The sequence below is a fragment of the Ictalurus furcatus genome, chromosome 9 (assembly GCF_023375685.1).
Source record: "Ictalurus furcatus strain D&B chromosome 9, Billie_1.0, whole genome shotgun sequence".
Lineage (NCBI taxonomy): Eukaryota > Metazoa > Chordata > Actinopteri > Siluriformes > Ictaluridae > Ictalurus > Ictalurus furcatus.
The window spans coordinates 29,007,548-29,029,430 of NC_071263.1; the positions used below are offsets into that span (position 1 = coordinate 29,007,548).

At 45.5% G+C, this 21,883-nt stretch overlaps 1 protein-coding gene across 1 annotated transcript; it reads right to left on the reverse strand.

The window, feature by feature from the left end:
• Positions 1-2,125: 2,125 nt before the first annotated feature.
• Positions 2,126-4,492, reverse strand: LOC128613087 (uncharacterized). The gene is made up of 4 exons (XM_053633650.1): positions 4,339-4,492; positions 3,914-4,299; positions 2,374-3,670; positions 2,126-2,166 (listed from the first exon to the last, which is right to left on the reverse strand). The coding sequence occupies exons 1-3, from the start codon at positions 4,490-4,492 to the stop codon at positions 2,864-2,866; spliced, it is 1,347 nt and encodes a 448-aa protein (XP_053489625.1). The 3' UTR covers positions 2,126-2,166; positions 2,374-2,863.
• Positions 4,493-21,883: the final 17,391 nt, after the last annotated feature.

Genomic DNA, 21,883 nt, shown 5'->3' on the forward strand with positions numbered 1-21,883 from the left:
CTCCTCTAAAGAAGAGATACATGGATGCGTCTACTAAAACACGTTATATAGTGTCTTGTGGTACACAAACACCCAAGTATCCCTCTGCATCGAAGTGTACCCAGGCTACCCAGATCCCCTGGACAGTGAACAGAAAAACTCTGTTTACCTCAAGATCTTATGTGAAACCCGTTGTTGTTAAAAAGTAATACTTTCGTTCTGTATTCTTTTGTTAATACACAAATCCTGATTCAAACCCATTTCTGTGTGTGTTGTAGGGATTTTAGCCAGCGGTGGGCGGAGCACAGACACACAGAGGACTGTTTCAGTGTTATGGGAACTTTATTCAAGTCTATCGGTGAGCGGGGGTGCGTGTGTGTGTGTGTGTGGGTTGAAGGGCGATCGGGCGGTGAGGGTCTCAGCTGTTGGCGGTTACAGCCAAGGGGGCAGGGCGGAGCCGTCACTCACATCGGAGTCACCTGAAACCAGGAAAAATCACACAACAGCGATTAGCAGACATGCACGCGTCGGCAAAACCGCATAAAACACGCCAGAGATTCACGCACATGCTCGGAGATACTTCTCTCCTTCTGCGAGTGGAATATCACCGTTTTATACTCTCCCCTCGCTTGCTGGATGGTGGAATTCTTCCGCATGGTGCACCATTCACGAGCCGTGGCTGTGTTGGCGGCCCCACCCCGCTGCCACGTGCTCTTTGGCCATCCAAAACATTTGATGGCATTGAAGTGGAACTGTCTCTTCCGCGCCACTGCGGCAGTTGCGGGAGGAGCGACCTTTGTTTCCTGTGCGCCGGCTACCGGCCTTTCGCCACAGTACCCCCCCCTCAGCTCAGACCCTACTGCTGCCGCATGTCGGGCCCACAGGGCGTCCCGTCTTGAGAGGCCATCTGCATTTTCATGTTGGGTAACTGCCCGGTGCTGGACCTGGAACGAGAAATCTTGTAGGGAGAGGAACCACCGAGTCACCCGGGCGTTAGTGTCCTTGGCCTTGACCATCCACTAGAGTGGGGCGTGGTCTGTCACCAGGACGCAGTTCCACCCAGCCAGGTAGTACCGTAGTTCCTCGATGGCCCACTTTATTGCTAGGGCCTCCCTCTCCACGGCCGCATACTTCCTCTCCGCTGGGGACATCTTTCTGCTAATGTAGAGGACCAGGTGCTCCTCCCCGTCGAAGGTCTGTGAGAGGACCGCGCCCAGCCCAGTCTCAGATGCATCTGTGTGCACGGTGAACGGGAGGGCAAAGTCCGGGTTACGTAGCACGGGGGTGCTGGTGAGGGCTTCCTTCAGGTCCTGGAATTCCCGCTCTGCGTCTGTAGACCATTTCACCTGGTCCGGCTGGCCTTCCTTTGTGAGATCTGAGAGGGGGAGGCTAGAGAGGAGAAGTTAGGTACAAACCTACGGTAGTACCCCGCCAACCCCAAGAAGGCACGTACCTGTTTTTTTGTCGAAGGTCAAGGATAACCCTTTACTGCCTCAATTTTCTTCGCCTGGGGCTTGAGTAAGCCCCGGCCAATACGGTACCCAAGGTACTGTGCCTTGGTCAGCCCCAGGTGGCACTTTTTGGGACTGGCTGTCAGCCCGGCCTTCCGGAGCTCCTTCAGGACTTCCCCCAGGTGGAACAGGTGGTCCGACCAGGTGGAGGAGTGAATGATCACATCGTCCAGGTAGGCGGCTGCGAAGGCACTATGGGGTCGCAGGACAATGTCCATCAGCCTTTGGAATGTCACGGGCGCTCCATGTAGCCCAAAGGGGAGGACCCGGTATTGCCACTGGCCAATCGCCGTGCTGAAGGCTGTCTTCGGTTTCGCCTCTGGGGCCAGCGCCACTTGCCAGTACCCCTTTGTTAAGTCCAGGGTGGAGATGAAACGAGCCCTCCCCAACCGTTGCACTAGGTCGTCCACCCGGGGGAGGGGATAGCTGTCAAACTCCGAGACCTGGTTTAGCTTCCAAAAGTCATTGCAGAGGCGCATACTTCCGTCAGGCTTTGGTACGACTATGATAGGGCTGGACCAGGAGCTGTTGGACTCCTCTATGATGTTGTTCCGCAGCATGTGGCCAACCTCCTCCTCAATAGCCCTACGGCGGGCCTCCGGGACCCGATAGGGCTGCTGCCACACCACCACTCTCGGCTGAGTCTTGATTTCATGCTGTACCAGCTGCGTCATGCCTGGGGAGGTAGAAAAAACATCGGTAAATTGCCCCACTAACTCAGTCAGCTCCTGCTTTTGGGTGGGGGTGAGTTCTTCGCCCAGTTGGACTAAGGTGCCCTGGTCGTGATCTGTGTCTAGGGCCACTAAGGCAGACAGTACTGGTTCTGGCTCTATCCACCTTTTCAGCAGGTTTATGTGGTACATTTGTGTGTCTGCTCACTTACCAGGCTGCTGCAGCCCTCTCGAGGACTGTATATGGGCTCTGCCACCGAGCTAGGAATTTGCAGGAGCTGCTGGGTACTAGCAGGAGTACCCAATCACCAGGTTGGAACTCGCGGGGTTGTGCTGGGCGGTTGTAGACTCGTTTCTAGACTCGTTTCTGTTCCTCCTGGGCGGCTCTCATATGCTCCTGGACGATCGGGGCCACTCGGTCGATCTTCTCCTGCATCTCCTGTACATACTCGATGACCGAGCAGAACGGGAAGGCTGTTCTTCCCAGGCTTCCTGTGCCACGTCCAGCAGTCCATGCAGCCGCCATCCAAAGAGAAGCTCGAAGGGTGTGAAGCCTGTGGATGCCTTGGGGCACTCTCGGACGGTGAAGAGGACGTATGGCAGGAGGAGGTCCCAGTTCCTCCCTTCCTCGTCTACCACCTGGCGCAACATCTGCTTTAAGGTCCGGTTGAACCGTTTGACCAGCCCATCCGTTTGTGGGTGTTAGACTGATGCCTTTAGGTGTTTCACCTGCAACAGCCGACACAGATCAGACATAAGCTTTGACACAAACGGGGTACCTTGGTCAGTTAGGATGTCTTTTGGGATCCTCACACGGCTGAACAGGAGCACCAGTTCTTTGGTGATGTTCCGGGAGGTGGCTTTACGCAGGGGTACCGCCTCGGGGTATCTGGTGGCATAGTCCACGATTACCAATATGTACTCGTGCCCTCGAGCGGATCGTGGGAGTGGCCCGACAAGGTCCATGCCGATCCTCTCAAACGGGATGCCTATGATGGGAAGCGGGATGAGTGGTGCTGGTGGGGGCTTCCTTGGGGCCATGCGTTGGCACTGGGGGCATTGTTGGCAGAAGTACCGGACCTCTGCATCCATGTCTGGCCAGACAAAACGGTCCTTCAGCTTCTCCAGGTTGTTTCTCGCCCCCAGGTGGCCCCCGAGCGGATGGGCATGGGCCAGGTGCATCAGGGCCTGCGTTCTGGCTTTGGGCACGAACAAGAGGTCCACGGTCTCCCCTCGGCGGTTGGTCCGGTGGTACAGTAAGCCTCCTTTGACCAGAAAGTAAGAGGAAGGGAGTCTATGGTTCGAGCTCTGGTCGACCCCTTCGATCTGGCGCACCTGGGCCCAGCAATACTTCAAGTGGCTGTCCTCTTTCTGCTCTCGGCCAAAGTTCCCCTGCTGGTTTACCTGCTGGAACACAGATGAGAGCGGGTTAGAATGTGTGTGCAGCTTACCTTCCGTTCTGGCATCCACCTCGCCTTGGGCCAGGTAGGCCTGTTGCACTCGTTCTTCCTTCGCTCACTGGGGCAGTTTTGGCAGATCCAGCATGGGGAGGACACGCCCTGCCGGCCAGGTTTTCTGGGTCTTCTTCAGTGTCCCCTGGTCTGGCTTGGTTGGGCTGGGCTCGTCCTTGGGTGTCCTGTAGTCCGGGCAGCGTTGCTGGTGCTGTCCCTTTTTGCCGAGTGACAGGGTGGTCAGGGTGTGTTCCAGGGCGGTCAATAGTTCCCTGGATGTCCCGGGGGCTCACATCCCCACGGCCTGGCGTTCTGTGGGTGGCAAGGTCCTTAGGAACCAGTCCACAGCCACCCTCTCTACAACCTCGGTGGCAGAGTGCATGTCAGGCTGGAGCCACCTCTTGGTGAAGCGCAGGAGGGTGTCCATCTGTCCACATGGCTTGGCTCCCGGACTGTAGCGCCACCGGTGGAACTCCGCCGCTGCCTGGAGCAGGTTTCGCCCACACAATGCCAGGATCTCTCTCTTTACCTCTCCATAGTCAGCTGCTTCCTCCGGAGAGAGGGAGTAATAGGCCGTGTGTGCCTCCCGGGAAAGCAGCGGGCCGAAGATGCGTGGCCACTCATCGCGATCCCACTCTTCGCGGCGGGCGACGCCCTCAAAGGTCTCGAGGTAGGTGTCGATGTCATCTTCGGGGGTTAGAGGGGGAAGCAGGCGTCAGACCTCACGGCCAGGATCAGGGAGGGGCGTAGTGGCTGCGGGAGCCGCTGTCCTCAAAGCCACTAGTTCTTGCGTCACAGCTTGTAGGCTGTGGGTGAGCTGCTGTGTCACCGTCTGCTGCTGGATACTGGCCTCCAGAAGGTGCTGCAGTGTGGGATCCATGTTTATTAACAATCCCCAAGGAGGAGAGGGAAAATGGGAAAAAAAAAAAAAAAAAAAAAAAAACTTCTCTATGCCCTCATCCTCCACCAGTGCAGGGATTTTATCCAGCGGTGGGCGGAGCACAGACACACAGAAGGCTCTTTCAGTGTTATGGGAACTTTATTCAAGTCTATCGGTGAGCGGGGGTACGTGTGTGTGTGTGTGTGTGTGGGTTGAAGGGTGATCGGGCGGTGAGGGTCTCAGCTGTCGGCGGTTACAGCCAAGGGGGCGGGGCGGCGCCGTCACTCGCGTCGGAGTCACCTGAAACCAGGAAAAAACACACAACAGTGATTAGCAGACATGCACGCGTCGGCAAAACCACATAAATCACGCCAGAGATTCGCGCACATGCTCGGAGATACTTCTCTCCTTCTGCGAGTGGAATATCTCCCTTTTATACTCTCCCCTCGCTTGCTGGATGGTGGAATTCTTCCGCACGGTGCACCATTCACGAGCCGTGGGTGTGTCAGCGCCCCGCGCTCTCTGGCCGTCCAAAACATTTGGTTGCGCTGAAGCGGAACTGTCTCTTCCGCGCCACTGTGGCAGTCGCGGGAGGAGCGATCTTTGTTTCCTGTGCGCCGGATACCGGCCTGTCACCACAGTGTGTACTTTTGGGCTGCTTGAGCATACATACTCTGACTGTGCCTGGGGCCTCACTGCACTTTGCCCTTACATATACACACAGACTGCACAAACCTGTTCACATTATCTCTGAATTTCAGCTGCTTTCACATGTCAGATGAGGTTTCAATTCTTTATATTTTATTACTCTAAATTTTACATAATTTCCTACAACTTGTTTTAATGATTTTAAATAAATGTGGAGTTTGTTTAAATGTGCGTATAAAAAGACTTACTCAGCTTCAAGTCCTGTAACTAGCAATTATTGTGATTTTCTTTACAAATTACTTAAAGTTATTTGTTTCAATCACACTCACAAATATAACAAATATTTTGTGAAACTCAGTCTGTTCATATTAATACTTTAAAGAAAGCAATCCCATACAAATCTATAACTTGAAACAAATATGGCTAGCCTTCTTATTAGGACAAAAGTAACAGCATCCTATAATAGGAGAAAGAGTTCTTGTGCCTCTATGGTAGCCAGCTGCACTGGCTGAGCTGCGTTACTGGAAGATTTGACTCACACCACACTTAGGAGAAGCCTTTCCACCATTCAGTGAGCTTGGCTAAACATGCCATGAACACACTTTGCATTTGTCTGCGAGAAAGTCAGCAAAGCTTTTATAAATCTGGTGAGAATTTTAGTCCGGTTTGGCCTACAAAAAACAACATTTACACCCATGTTTACTAAAGTAGTTAATCAGTGTAAGTAGCAATGTAGCAAAAGTAGCCTCATTTATCTATAAAACCACCTGCCTAATATTGTGTAGGTCTCCTTATGTCGCCAAAACAGCTCTGGCCCGTCGAGGTATGGATTCCACAAGAGCTCTGAAGGTGTGCTGTGGTATTTGGCACCAAGACATTAGCAGCAGATCCTTTAAGTCCTGTAAGTTGTGAGGTCGGGTCTCCATGGATCGGACTTGTTTGGCCTGCACATCCCACAGATGCTCGATTGGATTAAGATCTGGGGAATTTGGAGGACACGTCAACCTTTGGTCATGTTCCTCAAACCATTCCTGAACAATTTTTGCAGTGTGTCAGGGTGCATTATCCTGCTGAAAAAGGCCACTGCTGTTAGGGAATACCATTGCCATGAAGGTGTGTACTTGATCTGCAACAGTGTTTAGGTATGTGGTACATGTCAAAGTAACATCCATATGAATACCAGGACCCAAGGTTTCCCAGAAGAACATTGCCCCAAACATCACACTGCCCTCACCGGCTTGCCTTCTTCCTATAGTGCATCTTGGTGCCATCTCTTCCCCAGGTAAGCGACACACACGCATCCGGCCTCCACATGATGTGATTCATAAGACCAGGTCACCTTCTTCTATTGCTCCATGGTCCAGTACTGATGTTCACGTGTCCATTGTAGGTGCTTAGAGCAGTGGACAGGGATCAGCATGGGTACTCTGACTGGTCTGCTGCTATGTAGACCCATACGCAGCAAGCTGCAATGCACTGTGTGTTCTGACTCCTTTCCATCATAGGCGGCATTAACCTTTTCAGCAATTTGTGTCGGATCAGTCCAGACAGGCTAGCCTTCACTCCCCACACACATCAATGAGTCTTGTGCACCCTTGACCCAGTCGCTGGTTCACTGGTTGTCCTACCCTGGACAACTTTTGGTCGGTACTAACCCCTGAATACCAGGAACATCTCACAAGACCTAATGTTTTGGAGATGCTCTGACCCAGTTGTCTGGCCATCACAATTTGGGCCTTGTCAAATTCGCTCAGATCCATATGCTTGCCCATTGTTCCTGCTTCCATCACATCAACTTCAAGAACTTACTGCTGCCTGATATATCTCACCCCTTGGAAGCTGCTGCCCTTGAAGTCGAAGCCTTCCTCGTGTGTACACAGGCAATGGAAGTTCTCTACCACAAAGAAGCACGACAGATAAATCAACAGAGCTAAAGGTGATAGCTTCAGCTAACTTCTGGTTTACTTAGAAAATGATACACTTTCCTCATTTCATGAAATCAAGAGAAGAGTGGAGAAAAGGAGGAGACCAAGAGCTGATCGTCCTTGGAATTTGATTTAGTGTGATAGCGGCACCCAGTGGTCAAGCAAGGAACTTCATTTTTTACTTTCTTCAAAGCAGAACAACTTCAATTTTCTTTTTAAAGTAACTCGGAGTAAAAAAAAATGTTTTTTCATATTTTCATAGTCATTTGTACTTAAACAAATTTTAAACTTCATTTTAAAAAAAGGCCAACAGTAAATGCGACATAAGCGTACAGCAGAAGTGTGACAGTTCAGTTATCTGTTCAGGAAAACTGATAGAATATTTGATAAATCACCTGCAGTCATGGGCACCACGTCAGCTCGGAGTAACGTGCGCAGTCTTCCTGCAGGTTTATTACCGATCTTGATGTCCATGTAGACCTGTGGGTTCGCTCTGCCCTTCTTAGCCAGTGGCTCTCCCTGAACACACACACACACACACACACCAATAACATGAGGATATAGCAATAATAAATCTTAATCATTTGTATAAGCTTTTTCCTACAAACTATTCTACTAGTTAGTTAACACACCACCTTCTCTATAACGTTGTGTCATCTGTTGTAAATAGACAGCTTAGATTGAATGCAGAATGAGTTCCCTCTGATTCCTCTTTAGACTGAATATATCATTACAATATGTGCATTTTGCTGAGACTAAACCAGTCACAGCTTCTTTTTTTCCATCTCCTGGGTCATGGTTTTGGTCGCTTCTCCAGCTGGCTCTGCCTCCTCAGCCTCCTCTGTCGTCTTCTCTTAGAACATGTTGTGTAAATTAGACAACACTCGCAGACTCGTCCTCTCAGGTGAAAAGGTTTACTACAGAAGGATGAATACAGGATAATTATCTATGTAGAAATTTATATAGTCACGTCAGTAGAAAGATTAGAATCCTTTACTTCCACCCAACAGATTGAACTTTTGTACTAGATGCCTTACCTACACATGTCCTCAAACAGATAGTACCAGAAGCAATCAATTCTTTTTTAAATATAATCAACTCATCCATTATGTACCTTAATCGTTTAAACTAGCAGTTATTAAACCACTGATTGAAAAAGCTGACTTTGTTTATAGTCCATTCTCAAACCTCCCCTTTATTTCCAGGATCTTATAAAAAGTTGTAGTTCAGCATTTAGACTTATACTTGCAAAGGAATAACATTTGTGAAATCTTTCAGTCAGGATTTAGGCTCATCATTACTGGGACAGGGCTGGTATAAGTGATAAATGACACAAAAAAAAGTTCCATGACATATTATATGACATTAAACTATCTAACATCATTTACTTAGTGGTTCTGGTACTAAATTTTGTGCTGTAATTGGTGGTTCTAAAGTCACAAGCACCCTTGCAGGGTAAAAATGTCAGTATGTCCAGGCTCTAAAGAATACTTATATGCCTAACATAAGACATTATCCCACACATCAAACTATACAAAATATTTACATTTACAAGTGGTGGGAAATCACTTAAGTATTGCAGAAGAGTTCTGAAACATACCTGAAATGTTACGGAGGTAAACACTCAGTGTTGCAGCTTTTTACATCTCACTGTTCTTCAGAGACTTTCTGCAACATCTGACTAATTTATCTGCTGCTTGTCATTTTCATGTTTGATGACATCTTTGTTTGCGTACTTTTCCACTTTACATAATCAAATCAGAGTGGATGGACAGACAGGTGACATATGTTCAGGGATAACCGCTGCACTTGGAGGGAAATTCTAACCCTGTAGATCCTGGAGAAGGCACCCAGTGTTGGAGTGGCAGGTCTCTAAATAATGCCCAAGAAGGAGACTTTCCTCATTGAATGGCATATCACTAATGACTTGCGTCTTGGTGGCGGAATATAGGAGCCAGTTGTGTAATTAAATAGCATCTTTTTGTCTTAGGTACAACTTTTAGTTATACCTAAGAAGAGCCCTTTTTACTTTCAGCAAGGTTTTATCAATACTAGCTCAGTAAATCTCAAAAATCTCCATTTAATACCTATCTGTTTTTCTTAAGGCCTAATTTTACCATTACTAAACAAACAATATATCTCAGCTCAGGATGGTCTGGACTCCTTGGAACAAAATCTGATCTCTAGAGCATAGTACAGGGTACACGGACATATATAAACATTTAGCACATTCTTGTTCCTTAGACTTAGAACTTAAGTCCAACTCAAGATTGCTCACAGTTCCACTTTTAGGATCAACTTATGTTGGGAAGGTTTTGAGTCTGTCTTAATTTTTAGGGGGTACCTAGGTAAGTATATTGTACATGCAGAACATTTAAGGTTTGAGACTTCTTTTTTTATGGGGTGAGAGAGTGCATTAAAAAAAAATTTTCCTCTCACTTTCAGGTTGAATATCTCTGGTGGGGAACTAGATATGAACCGGAAAAAGTCCTCTATAGTAGCATTCTGCTGTAAAAGTTTTGTAGTTTGAGTTTCCACTGGTTACAGAGCTAGGGCTAGTAGAAATCTGGGGGAAAGCCTACTTTATTTATGTATTTTCAGAATTGAACTGATGTAATATAAGCATAACAACAATTATTAAAAAATTAACAGCATTTTAAAGTAATTATGTTTATGATTGACATACAATAGCTGATGCTTGTCACTGAGGTCTATATTGGCATGATCTGTCACAGGGTTCTTTAAATCTGCAGGACTTATTTCTGTGAAAATTTCAGTTTCATATCTGGACCACACCAGAGATCTTCAACCTGAAAATGAGGGGCATTTTAAAAAATTGCATTTCTTGCCCCCATAAAAAAACAAAATGAGAGCAGTCTCAAACCTGAAATTTTCTGCATGTAGACTATACTCACCAAGGTACTCCCTAAAAAATATAAGACTAAGACTCGAACCCTTCCCATCACCCCATAATCAAATGATATGCCTAACATAAGACATTATCCCACACATCAAGCTATACAAAATGTTTACATTTACAAGTGGTTGGAAATCACTGAAGTATTGCATAAGAGTTCTGAAACATACCTGAAATGTTACGGAGGTAAACAATCAGTGTTGCAGCTTTTTACGTCTCACTGTTCTTCAAACACTTTTTGAAACATTTGACTAATTGAGTTGCTGCTTGTCATTTTCATGTTTGATGATGTCTTTGTTTGCGTACTTTCCACAAAAATTTACATAATCGAATCACTGATGGACTGACAGGTGACATTTGTTCAGGGATAGCCACTGCAATTGAGGGCAATTCTAACCCTGTAGAACCTTGAGAAGGCACCCAGTGATGGAGTGGCAGGCCTCTAAATAATACCCTGGAAGAGGGAACTTTCCTCATTGAGTGGCATATCACTAATGGCTTGCGTCTTGGTGGCAGAATATAGGAGCCAGTCGTGCAATTAAAAATAGCATGTTTTGCCTCTTGATGAAGTCTGAAATTGGTGATGCCGTTAGCCCCAAAAAGGTTGGGGGCTGACAGCAAAACTGAAGTTTGTACCTTTGACACATTGTCATCATTACTCACTGGTCTGATGTAGTTGCTGCCTGTGTAGTAGTTTGGGGTTGTTGCTTTCTGTGGTATGTGATGAACTGAGCTGATATTTGTTGTCTTTCTGACTTCATGACTGATGCAAAATGCTTTTGTTCATCTAATTTCCATCAAAAATTTTACTTAAATCAAATTAGTTTGGAGCTGGGGTATGTCAAAAGGAAAGGGCTGGAGACATTTACCAAGTTGTCAAAGAGTAATTATAGAAATTAGGACATGGTTAGAACATTGATGGGGTATCTTCTGGAAATCATCAACCTTTTACTCCTGATTGGTCAGACTCATAGCCTTAGAAATCACTGAACCAACATTTAAGAACAGACACAAATAACTGTAAAAAGGGAGGTACATCCTCATCCTAGCTTTGAGAGTTAATCACAGCCACATTATCATTTTCTAACAAAGATTAAGATTCTATGAAAAATATAAGCCAGTGTTCAAAGGTTTATTAGATATTTACAAATTCTTTATACAAATCCAGAAGAGTTTGAGTGATGCGAGTCCTGCACTTTTACCTCCTAAATTGGGGGCAGTGGTGGCTTGGTGGTTAAGGCTCTTGGTTAGTGATCAGAAGGTTGGGGATTCAAGCCCCAGTGCTGCCAAGCTGCGACTGTTGGGCCCTTGATCAAGGCCCATAACCCTCTCTGCTCCAGGGGCACTCCATCATGGCTGACCCTGCACTCTGACCCCAGCTTCCTGACATGCAGGGGTATGCAAAGAAAATAATTTCACTGTGCTGTAATGTATATGTGATTAATAAAGACTCATCATTATCAAAATACACATACTCATACTCCTGCCTGACACAGGAACTGAGGGATGATCCTGTGGAAGCCAATGCTTTAGACGCTGAAGCTTTTCTTGTGTATACACAGACAAAGCAAGTTATCTACTACAAAGAGTCACAACAAATAAATCATAATCACACCTCCAAAATTATTTGCACAATGCAACCAGAATACAACACCCATTACTTAGGCATATTTTACTACACATATTTGTAATGAATGTGTAGTTGTAGATCCATGTCATTGTGTATGTATTCGAACACAGAGGCCCCCACCATACAGTGTCTGCCCCTCCCTGTGATGGACTGGCATTCCAACTAGGCTGTATTCAAATCTCACATCTAGAACTCCCATCTTGTCAGAGCGTGTATGAATTTGAGTGGGTATGAATTTGTGTATGAGTTTTCTCCTAGTTTCAACCAAGAAAACTTTCAGTTCCTCCAGACTAGAGCATCAACAATCAACAATTTCTTCTTCATTGCATCTCACAGATGTTCTATAGTAGGGATGTCCAATCAGCCGGCTTGAGTGCAGGTTTTCATTCCAACCAAGCAGAAGCCACACCTGAGTCTACTGAAAGCCAAGCTCAACTGATTAAAAGGGTGGAATCAGGTGTGGCTGCTGTTGTTATATAATCAAATCAGAAGATGCTGATTCATTTTCTAGCATGACATGAGCCTCATCCACCCACTCGTTAATGCCTGTGCCGGATTTGCCACTACATTTTGGACATTGTCTGTCCCTGGGCACAAAAACAAACCAATCTGGCAGTACAGGATCAGCATCAACTGGTTCGGGAGGGTCAGGCACTGCCGTGGTGGCAACAAGAGCAGCTCTACCTTGACCAGGTAACTCACCTGGCATCTGTTCATGACACAACTGCACCGCTCTCAACTGCACCGCTAATAACAAAAGCTACATTATATTACATTATATTATAACACTTAAGCCTCATTAAAACTTATCATATAAATATAAAATTGCCCTCCCATGAAGCACAATAAGAATTTAAAAACTAGCACTTCTCCAGGCCCAGGCTTGGCGGGAACAAGGCAGGCCAGCTGCAGCTCGGGAGCTCATCCAAACCCACCTTAATCCAATCAAATCATTAGACACTACCTACACCATAAGAAAGTTGTTGTGTCGGCACACTGAGCACGCTGTGAAATACACACCACCAAATGAAGGCAGCCAGCCTCCCCTGTCCTACACCAAGTCTCACTGGCTCCTGGAGAAAAAGAAAACACCAATTAACCCAAAATGCCACAAAAACACTAAACAATAAGCAAAGACTGAAAAACAAAACTATTACAGACACTGTGGTGTGTTGGCTATAATATTCAGGCCCACTGACACCACCACATGCAATAGAGGCAGTAAAACAGAGTAAAGTACAGCTGATATGCAACACAGCAGAGGCAAGGCACGTAAACACTATATATAAACATATCAGCCTTGAGATATTCATCTCATTACACTGTGAGCGAAGCCTTAACCTACCTGAATGGAAACAGGAACTGAAACAGAAATGCGAGGAACCCCGAATCACCAAGACTCATATGCACCTGTATCTGTGTGAACAATGGAATTAGATTAATTAATTAATAATTTAGAACTACTGGGTGACATCAGAAATATTTTTTTCTATAACTGTATAGTAGAAAGTTAAGCAGTGCTAGGTGTGTTAAAGGGAACCTGAGTATGAGCAGAATTTTTTACTATTTGTATATTTTTTACTATTTTTACTATTTTTTACTATTTTTACTATTTTTCTATTGTATCAAACTCAACTGTCATATCAAAGTTATCAACTGTTCAATGATTGAGGCTTGAGTATAAACTGTTCTTAAAAACTGTAGTCTTTAGACTATCCAAGGAAGAACATCCACAGCCATCTGTAGGGTGTCCATATGGTACCATCCACAGTAATCCTATGGTGATCAGCAATGAGTGCTTTTCTTCAGTGCAATAAAGCCCATTTATATACCAGCAAGGGCAGGACCTACACACATACTGTCATCAGATTGCTCAGCCTTGATCAACGACCAAGAAAACGTTCAGCTACTCAACAGACCCTCCACTGTAAACCAATCAACATTGGAGCAATTCTCCTAGTAGGCAGTCATGGAAGAACTCAAGAAACCAGACATGATCATCAAGCTCACCAAAGGAAAAAAAAAAAGAAAAAAAAAAACAAAAACAGCTTAACTCAGAAAAAGCACCTGGCAAGGACAGCATCCCAGCAGAAATATATAAAGCCATTAAGCAAAGAGCAATTGGCATTTTCCATGACATAATTCAGTGCATCTGGGAACAGGAAAAGATGCCTGCTGACTTACCCTGATTGTAGTGCTGAACAAAAACAAAGGTAGCAAAGTGGAATGTGAGAATTACAAGGGTACCTCACCCTGCTCTCCATTGCAGGCAAGATTAAGCATTATTTTAAACAGACTCATCCACATAGCAGAAATTAATATGCCAGAGGCCCAGTGTCGATATCACCCTGGTCACAGTACTGTGTACATGATCTTTACAATGAACCAATCCAATAAAAGTGTCTGGAACAGAACTTAAACTTCTATTCTGTTTACATTGACCTGATCAAGGCCTGTGACACAGTCAAGAGAGACAGTGAGATACGGCTGCCCCCACAAGTTCATTCACATCATCAAGTTTTTCCATGATGGCATGACAGGCCAGGTGCTCTCCAGTGGTGACCAGTCAGTCAGACCAGCAACAACAAAGACACTCAATAACATCATTCAGGAGATGCTTTAGGGGGGATGACTGTGCTGTGATGGCCCACAAACATGAAGACCTCCAAGCCATGCTCAGCAAGTTCACAGAGGCCTCAAAAATGTCTCTTGGGAATCAATAAAATACTTACTCTCTCTCTCTCTCTCTCTCTCTCCCTCTCTCTCTCTCTCTCTCTCTATCTCAAAGCAGTTTGGGCTCACCATCAGTGTGGATAAAATGGAGGTACTTTACCAGCCTGCTCCAAATTCCAATGCTCCTCAATCAAGAATCACCATTGATGCACTGTGCTAAGGACTGCAAACAGCTTCCAATACCTTGGAATCTCTAACAATGCGTCCCTTGACTAAGAAATCTCAGTCAGATTCCAAAAAGCAAGTCAGGTTCTGGGATGACTATGCAACAGAGTTTTGAAACACCATGACTTCTCAATGAGCACCAAACCAAAGTCTACAATGCTGTTATCCTCATATCACTCCAGTATGGCTGTGAGGACTGGAATCTTTACCAATGCCACATGAAGCAACTGGAGAAGTTTCATTTACAAACTTTGTAAATGTTTGGGAATCTATTGACAGGACAAAATCACCAACACTGAAGCCTTCAATAAAATAGAGTCAGTTTCCCTGGAGGTGACCCTTCTGAAAACATTGCTCTGCTGGTCATGTTATTTCATGTCATTAAGATGGAGAAAAAGTGCATGCCATATCAACCACTTTTCTAAGAACTGGAGCAGGGTCACAGAAACCAGGGTGCATTATTGTTTTAGAATATTCAAAATGGCGGCATGGCAGTAGCATGCAGTGGCCTCTCCAGATCCAAAATGGTGATATTTTTGTTTCACAAAAATCAATGGACATTGGCGTAACCAGTGTTCATGTCTACCATCGCCAGACACATATAATGATCTGCTGGAGAAGCTACACAATCTCAGCCTGCTGCAGGGACCAGGCCTGCAGTCCTCAGTTTCGCCTGATGCCAGTGGCCAGAGGAGGGGATGTTGTAAGTGGTGTGTGAGGAAGCGGACGCAGTGCAAAAGGGCAGGGGTCCATACTAGGCTAAAAACAAACCCTAGCTGGCTGGCTCTCCCATCTATCTTGCTCTCCAATGTCTGCTCCCTGAACAATAATTTGGACTACATTTGAGTCAAGCTGACAACTCAGTGTAAGTTTAGAGACTGCCGCATCTTTGTTTTCACGGAGACATCGCTCAACGACAGAGTTCCCGATTCCGCCATTCAGCTAGATGGGCTCGCCTCATTTAGTGCTGAAAGAAATGCAGCTCTGTGCAATAAGGCTCGCGGTGGTGGCTTGTGTTCACATCAACATGGAATGGTGCAAAAACTCTGCTAGTTTCTAGTTCCTGCTCATTGCTGGTGGTGTTTGTTAACGTTAAATGAGGTCCATTTTATTTACTACAGGAATTCACCACTGTCCATATAATTGGAGTATACATTCCACTAAGGCTAATGCTAAGGAGACGCTCTGTGAACTGTATTCTCTGGGGCTATTAGTGAACTGCAGAATGCACACCCTGATGGACTCTTTATTGTCACCAGAGATTTCAACCATGCGAATCTCAAATCAGTGCTCCTTAAATTCCATCAACATATGAACTCTGCGACGAGAGGTGCGAACACGCTCGATCTTGGCGCGTACCAGGCAGAGCCCTGCCCCCACCTCAGCTACTCACACCACATCTCTGTTATGCTAATCCCAGCATACAGACTGCTCGTCAGACACTCCAAACTGGTTTTGCAGCAGGTGAAACCTGGCCAGCAGGAGCCATCTCTGCTCTTCAGAACTGTTTTGAGCACATTGACTGGCACATGATCAGGGTGGCTGCAACCGATAGTGACTCCACCAACTTGGAGGAATACATGGCATCAGTGAACAGCTACAGTGATCAGCCACTGCACTGATGATGTCACTGTCTCCAAGACCATCACCACACGCTCCAACCAGAAGCCATGGATGACTGCTGAGGACCCGAGACAGGTCCTGGGCCATTAGTGAGGCAAAGCATGCACAGGCCCAGAAAATCCACAGCCACTTCATGGACATTGGTGATACGTGGCGGATGTAGAAGGACATTCAGGTCCCCTTGCTCCCACACCGATCATCATGAAGTGCTTCAAGACGCTCATAATGAGGAGCAACCCTGCTGCCCCCACACTGGACACCCTGCAATTCACATATCGTCCCAACCTCTCAACAAACAATGACATTGCCACCACCCTACATCTGGCCCTCACCCACCTGGATGAAAATGACACATACATTTGAATGCTATCCATAGACTTCAGTTTAGTCTTCAACACAATCATTACTCAGCACCTGATTGGAAAGTTGAACCTGCTGGGCTTGTATACCTCCCTATCCAACTGGATCCTGGACTACCTGAGTAGGAGACCTCAGTCAGTTTGGATCAGGAACAGCATCTCCAGCACTACCACATTGAGCACTGGGGCCCCCAGGACTGTGTGCTCAGTCCACTGCTGTTCACTATGCTGACTGCGCAGCAATGCAAAGTTCAAATCACATCATCAAGTTCACCAATGACACGACTGTGGTGGGTCTCTTCAGCAAGAACAACTAGTCAGCACACAGAGACGAGGTGCAGTGGCTAACGGACCGGTACAGAGACAAAAACCTGTCTCTGAACATGGACAAAACAAGAGAGATGGTTGTTGACTTCAGGAGAGCACGGTGCGACCACTCTCCGCTGAACAACAACAGCTCCTCTGTGGGGATAGTCAAGAGCACCAATTTCCTTGGTGTTCACCTGACATAGGACTTCATCAGGTCCCTCAACACCAGCTCCATAACCAAGAAAGCCCAGGAGTGCTTTCTTTAAATATACTAAACCAAATCACACCAGAGATTAGTCCCGTTTAACTGAGTTTTCTTCTTCACCTCTCGCACTGACCAGGCCTTTGTGATACTGTTTGTAGTAAGCATGAACTGTCATTGAGTACTACTAAATATGTAAATGTAGCCGTCACTGCCAGTTTTTGTTTGTGAGATTAAAATAGATGAAACTTGAATATTCAAGAAATGTTACTCTTTACAAAAAAGGGAAACATAAACATGTTAGGAAGTTTCTCAGAAACAAAAAAGAGCAAAATCACTGCACACATTTTACCCAAGAGGGATTGAACCTGTAAACGATTTCCTAAATGCAATAAATGTCTTTTCTCATAGCTTAGATTTGCAGTTTAATATTTTGGCACTTAAAAACGTCTGGGTTAACCCTGTTCCCTGAGAAGGGAATGAAACGTTGCGTTTAGCATAATACTATGGGAGCGGCCTTGCGCGCAACCGGCATCTGAAGCTTGTGTAAAATCATGCCTATTTATAGGCCTGCCCTCATCATGGTGACCTCTCAATTTACCTTGGCTGCTGCTGCCATAAGCTCCAATAGTCTCCCATAGAGACTGGAGGGGATGCCAAGATCCAGCTTTATCTTGCTCAGTGTTGATAGGATTGACCCTATGCATGGTGGGCATAGAAATGCCCTCATCATAGTAGAATCCTTATAACCCCCTAGAAAAGTTGTCCACTGCACTTTAAAATGCATACTTTTCTGAGGTTCAACCTGAGCCCCAAGCTCCTCATGTGGGCAAGAACAACATCTCGATGTTGAACTGCCAGTTCCCTGGATCATGCTAGAATTAACCAGTTGTCCAGGTAGTTTAGTACACGGATGCCCTGGAGTCACAATGGAGCCAGAATGACATCCATGCACTTTGTGAAGGTGCGAGAGGATAAAGATAGCCTGAAGGGAAGAACCCGATCTTAGCTATGTGGAAATATGCACCTTTTAGATCTATTGTCACAAACCAGTCCTCAAACTGAACCTGTGGAACGATAAGTTTGGGCATCAGCATCTTGAACCTGTATGTCCGAAGAGTACACTTCAGATGACGCAGATCTAAAATTGGCTACATACTCCTCTATTTTTTGCGGACCAGGAAATAATTGCTGTAAAAACCTCCCTCCCTCGGGAATGGGGTACATGTTCTATTTCCCCTTTGTCCAAGAGGGATCTTACTTCCTGCGCTAACATCGGGCTCTGGTCTGTGCTGACTACTGTGGTGAGCACAACTCTGAACCGGGGGGGTCGAGCTCTAAACTGGACCCGGTAACCCTTTTCTACTGTAGACAGAACCCATGGAGACACATTTGGCACATTTGGCAGTAGTTTCCATGCTGCCAGATGGTCTTTTAGGTGACGTTATCTATTCTACATTCTATTGGAGGGAAAGCATCAGATTTTCGTTGCCCTGTGACAGCTTGCTGACCAGAGAACTCTGAACACTTGGGACAGCCTTGGCTAGGGGAGGCCCTACAGTACCACTGGGGTTGACTGCCCTAACAACCTCATGTCCCCGGATATGTCCCTCCATGACCCCTCAGGACCGCTCTTCTTTGTTTGCTTGGCCTTTATGACCATTCTCAGATCAGGCCTAGTAGCAGGCAGCGACTGTGGCTGCCCGCTTTCCTTGGCTGTCTACGGGGGTTGGTGGGCTGCCATACTCGCCTTCTGTATCTCCCTTGCACTAGCGCTGGCCTGGGCTCCACTCGTGGATGCCTGGATGAACTCCACACAACAGGGAAGGAACTGGCTGAATGCAGCCATATGTCAAGCTCACTCAGCAGGTCTGCTTGGTAGTCATTGTCTGCAGTGGTCTTGCCCACCAATGCCACAGTGGTCTTACACAGTGGCTTGGATGGCAAAGCCGTCCCCCCTGTTACCTGCCTGTCGATGGAGAGAGGTAGCTCACAAGCGCCTCCTGCACCTTCTGCATAGCTAAATAGCACAATTGCTGAATAATCTAACATCGTTGGAGTTATAAATATGGTGTATGCATGGTTTTCCCACAGAAGCCTGATATTTTGTCAGGCACATTTGGAAGAAAGTGGAGTTTTCAGCAGTGTGAGGGATTTACTTTCACTGGGGAGAAAAAAATAAAAGCTCATCCAGCCTTAGTAATCACTTCAAGCAGCTCTTTATATGCTGCTCTCAGTTTTTAGCGCACCCTTCTGGCTCCTCGGAGTCAGAGAGGAATTATTACTATTATTTGTGTGTGTGTGTTTTTTTTTTTTTTTGTCTTGGCTTTCCATAGCGGAAGCAGGAGTCGTGACGCGAGCTCCAAAATCCAGAGGAGAGCCGGACCCGGAAGACAGACCAAGAGATAGAGCAGCGCTCGTCTCCGGCTCCTCTTCCAGATCCATAAGAGATCTCCCGGACTTGAAACGGCTAGCTGCCTTGGCAGCGGCCAGCTCAGATCCTCAAGGCTTCTGAAACCCAACTCGCTTCGGCTTCTGAGAAGAGAGCAAGTCGCGAGCGGAGCTGCCTAATGTAGGCGTTACAATATGCAGTCAGACTTCTCGAGGGCTGCCGTCACATGCTCCATCCATAGTCACTTCATACAGAAAGTGTGCACTACTCCCCGTGATGAAACAGGAGCAAGGTATAACACACTTCCTGAATTCTCTTACTCATATTTTTCTCCCTCGCTCATTCCTTTTTTTCTTCTCTTTTTTTTTAAAGGGATAGAAAAGTCCAGAGATTTTGAGAGGAAATTAAGATAGAGAGGAAATTAAGCACATTTTTGTTTCTTTACACAAACAACTGACATGTAGTCTCGCTGAAGATAATAAGGCTGATGGCGCAGTTCACAGGTGCCATATATATATCACGCGACGCACTTAATTGCCACATCACCTGATCATGGCAGGCCTATAAATAGGCATGATTTTACACAAGCTTCAGATGCTGGTCGCACGCAAGGGCGCTCCCATAGTGTTACGCTAAATGCAACGTAGAGTTCCCTTTGAAAGGGAACACAATTAAGTTCAATTAGCAGACAAAAAACATAGTTCAGAAATTTTCTTAGACAACATTCTCTACTGACAATATGACATGATTTGAGATTGACTCCTGGCTTGTCCTTTTGACTTTGGATTTCTATTTTTTGAGATCCGTGTTATTGTTTCCATGACTTTTTTGGCTTCCAGGAGTATCTTATATTTTATATATATAATAAGAAATTATCCAAAGAAATGTCATTTATGTCAAAAACATTTCCCCTCCAAGTGTCCTTCAGAGACTTCCTGCATTATGTGATACACTGACCTGCTATTTGTTTTCTTTCAGACTTGATGACTTATGCACACTGCTGTGTCCTTGTACGCCTACTTTCCATAAACAAAATTTCTTAAATCAAATGAGTTTGGAGCTGGGGTATGTCAAAAGGAAAGGATTGGAGACATTTAACAAGTTGTCCTTGAAGAGTAATTATACAAATTAGGATTTGGTTCGGTTTTGATAACCTGTATGTAGGAGATCCCTATCTATCTATACAAGGCCTTACAAATCTTTGTAGTTTTACTGGTCTCAAGTTTTAACACATTTACACACTCACACATAGTAGTTGGTGAAGTCTCCTCCCTGACACATGAACTGAGGGATGATCCTGTGGAAGCCGCTGTCTTTAACGCCAAAGCATTTCTTGTGTGTGTACAGACAACAGAAGTTCTCTACCCAAATAAGAATGACAAATAAATCAACACTGAAGAGCTAAAGGTGCAGCTTACTGTGAGACTGTCTTGAATTAATAATAAAAATGTCACTGCTGTCTGTCCATTTAGAAAGTTCCACCTCTCTCATTAGAAAGTAGGTGTTTTACCCTTGGTGGTGGTGTAGTTTTGAGGAAATATTGATCAGATGGCTGTTTAGATTTTGCTAAATCTAAACAGCTTCAGCTAACTTCTGGTTTACTTAGAAGATGAAACACGTTCCTCATTTCATCAGTGTTCATGAAATCAAGATAACAGCGGAGAAAAGGAGGAGACCGAGACCTGATCGTCCTCGGGATTTGATTTAGTGTGACAGCGACACCCAGTGGTCAAGCCAGGAACTTCATTTTAAACTATCTTCAAAGCAGAACAACTTCGATTTTCTTTTTAAAGTAACTCGTAGTTAAAATATGTTTTTCATATTTTCATACTCTTTTTTTCTACACCTTAAATTCATATTCAATAAAGGACAACAATAAATGCGACATACGAGTACAGCAGAAGTGTGAGGGTTCAGTTATCTGTTCAGGAAAACTGCTAGAATATTTGATAAATCACACTCATACCTGCAGTCATGGGCACCACGTCAGCTTGGTGTAACATGCGCATTCTTCCTGCAGGTTTATTTCCGATCTTGATGTCCATGTAGACCTGTGGGTTCACTCTGCCCTTCTTAGAAAGTGGCTCTCCCTGAACACACACACACACACACACACACACACACACACACACCAATAACATCAGGATATAGCAATAATAAATCTTAATCATTATACTAGTTAGTTAACACGCCACCTTCTCTATAACGTTGTGTCATCTGTTGTAAATAGACAGCTTAGTTTGAATGCAGGATGAGACTACTTTCCTCCGAGTCCTCTTTAGACTGAATATGTCATTACAATATGTGCATACTTTGTTTTGGGGCCAAACCCTTAACAGAAAAACATGTTTGTGTTTCTGTAAGCAGATAAACATTCTGTACTAATCTAAATGACGTGACATGACCTTCTTTGACGTTATCCTCAGATGAACATGAACAGAACACAAAACTAGTACAATGTAAAAGTTAATAATTTCCCTCACAAACT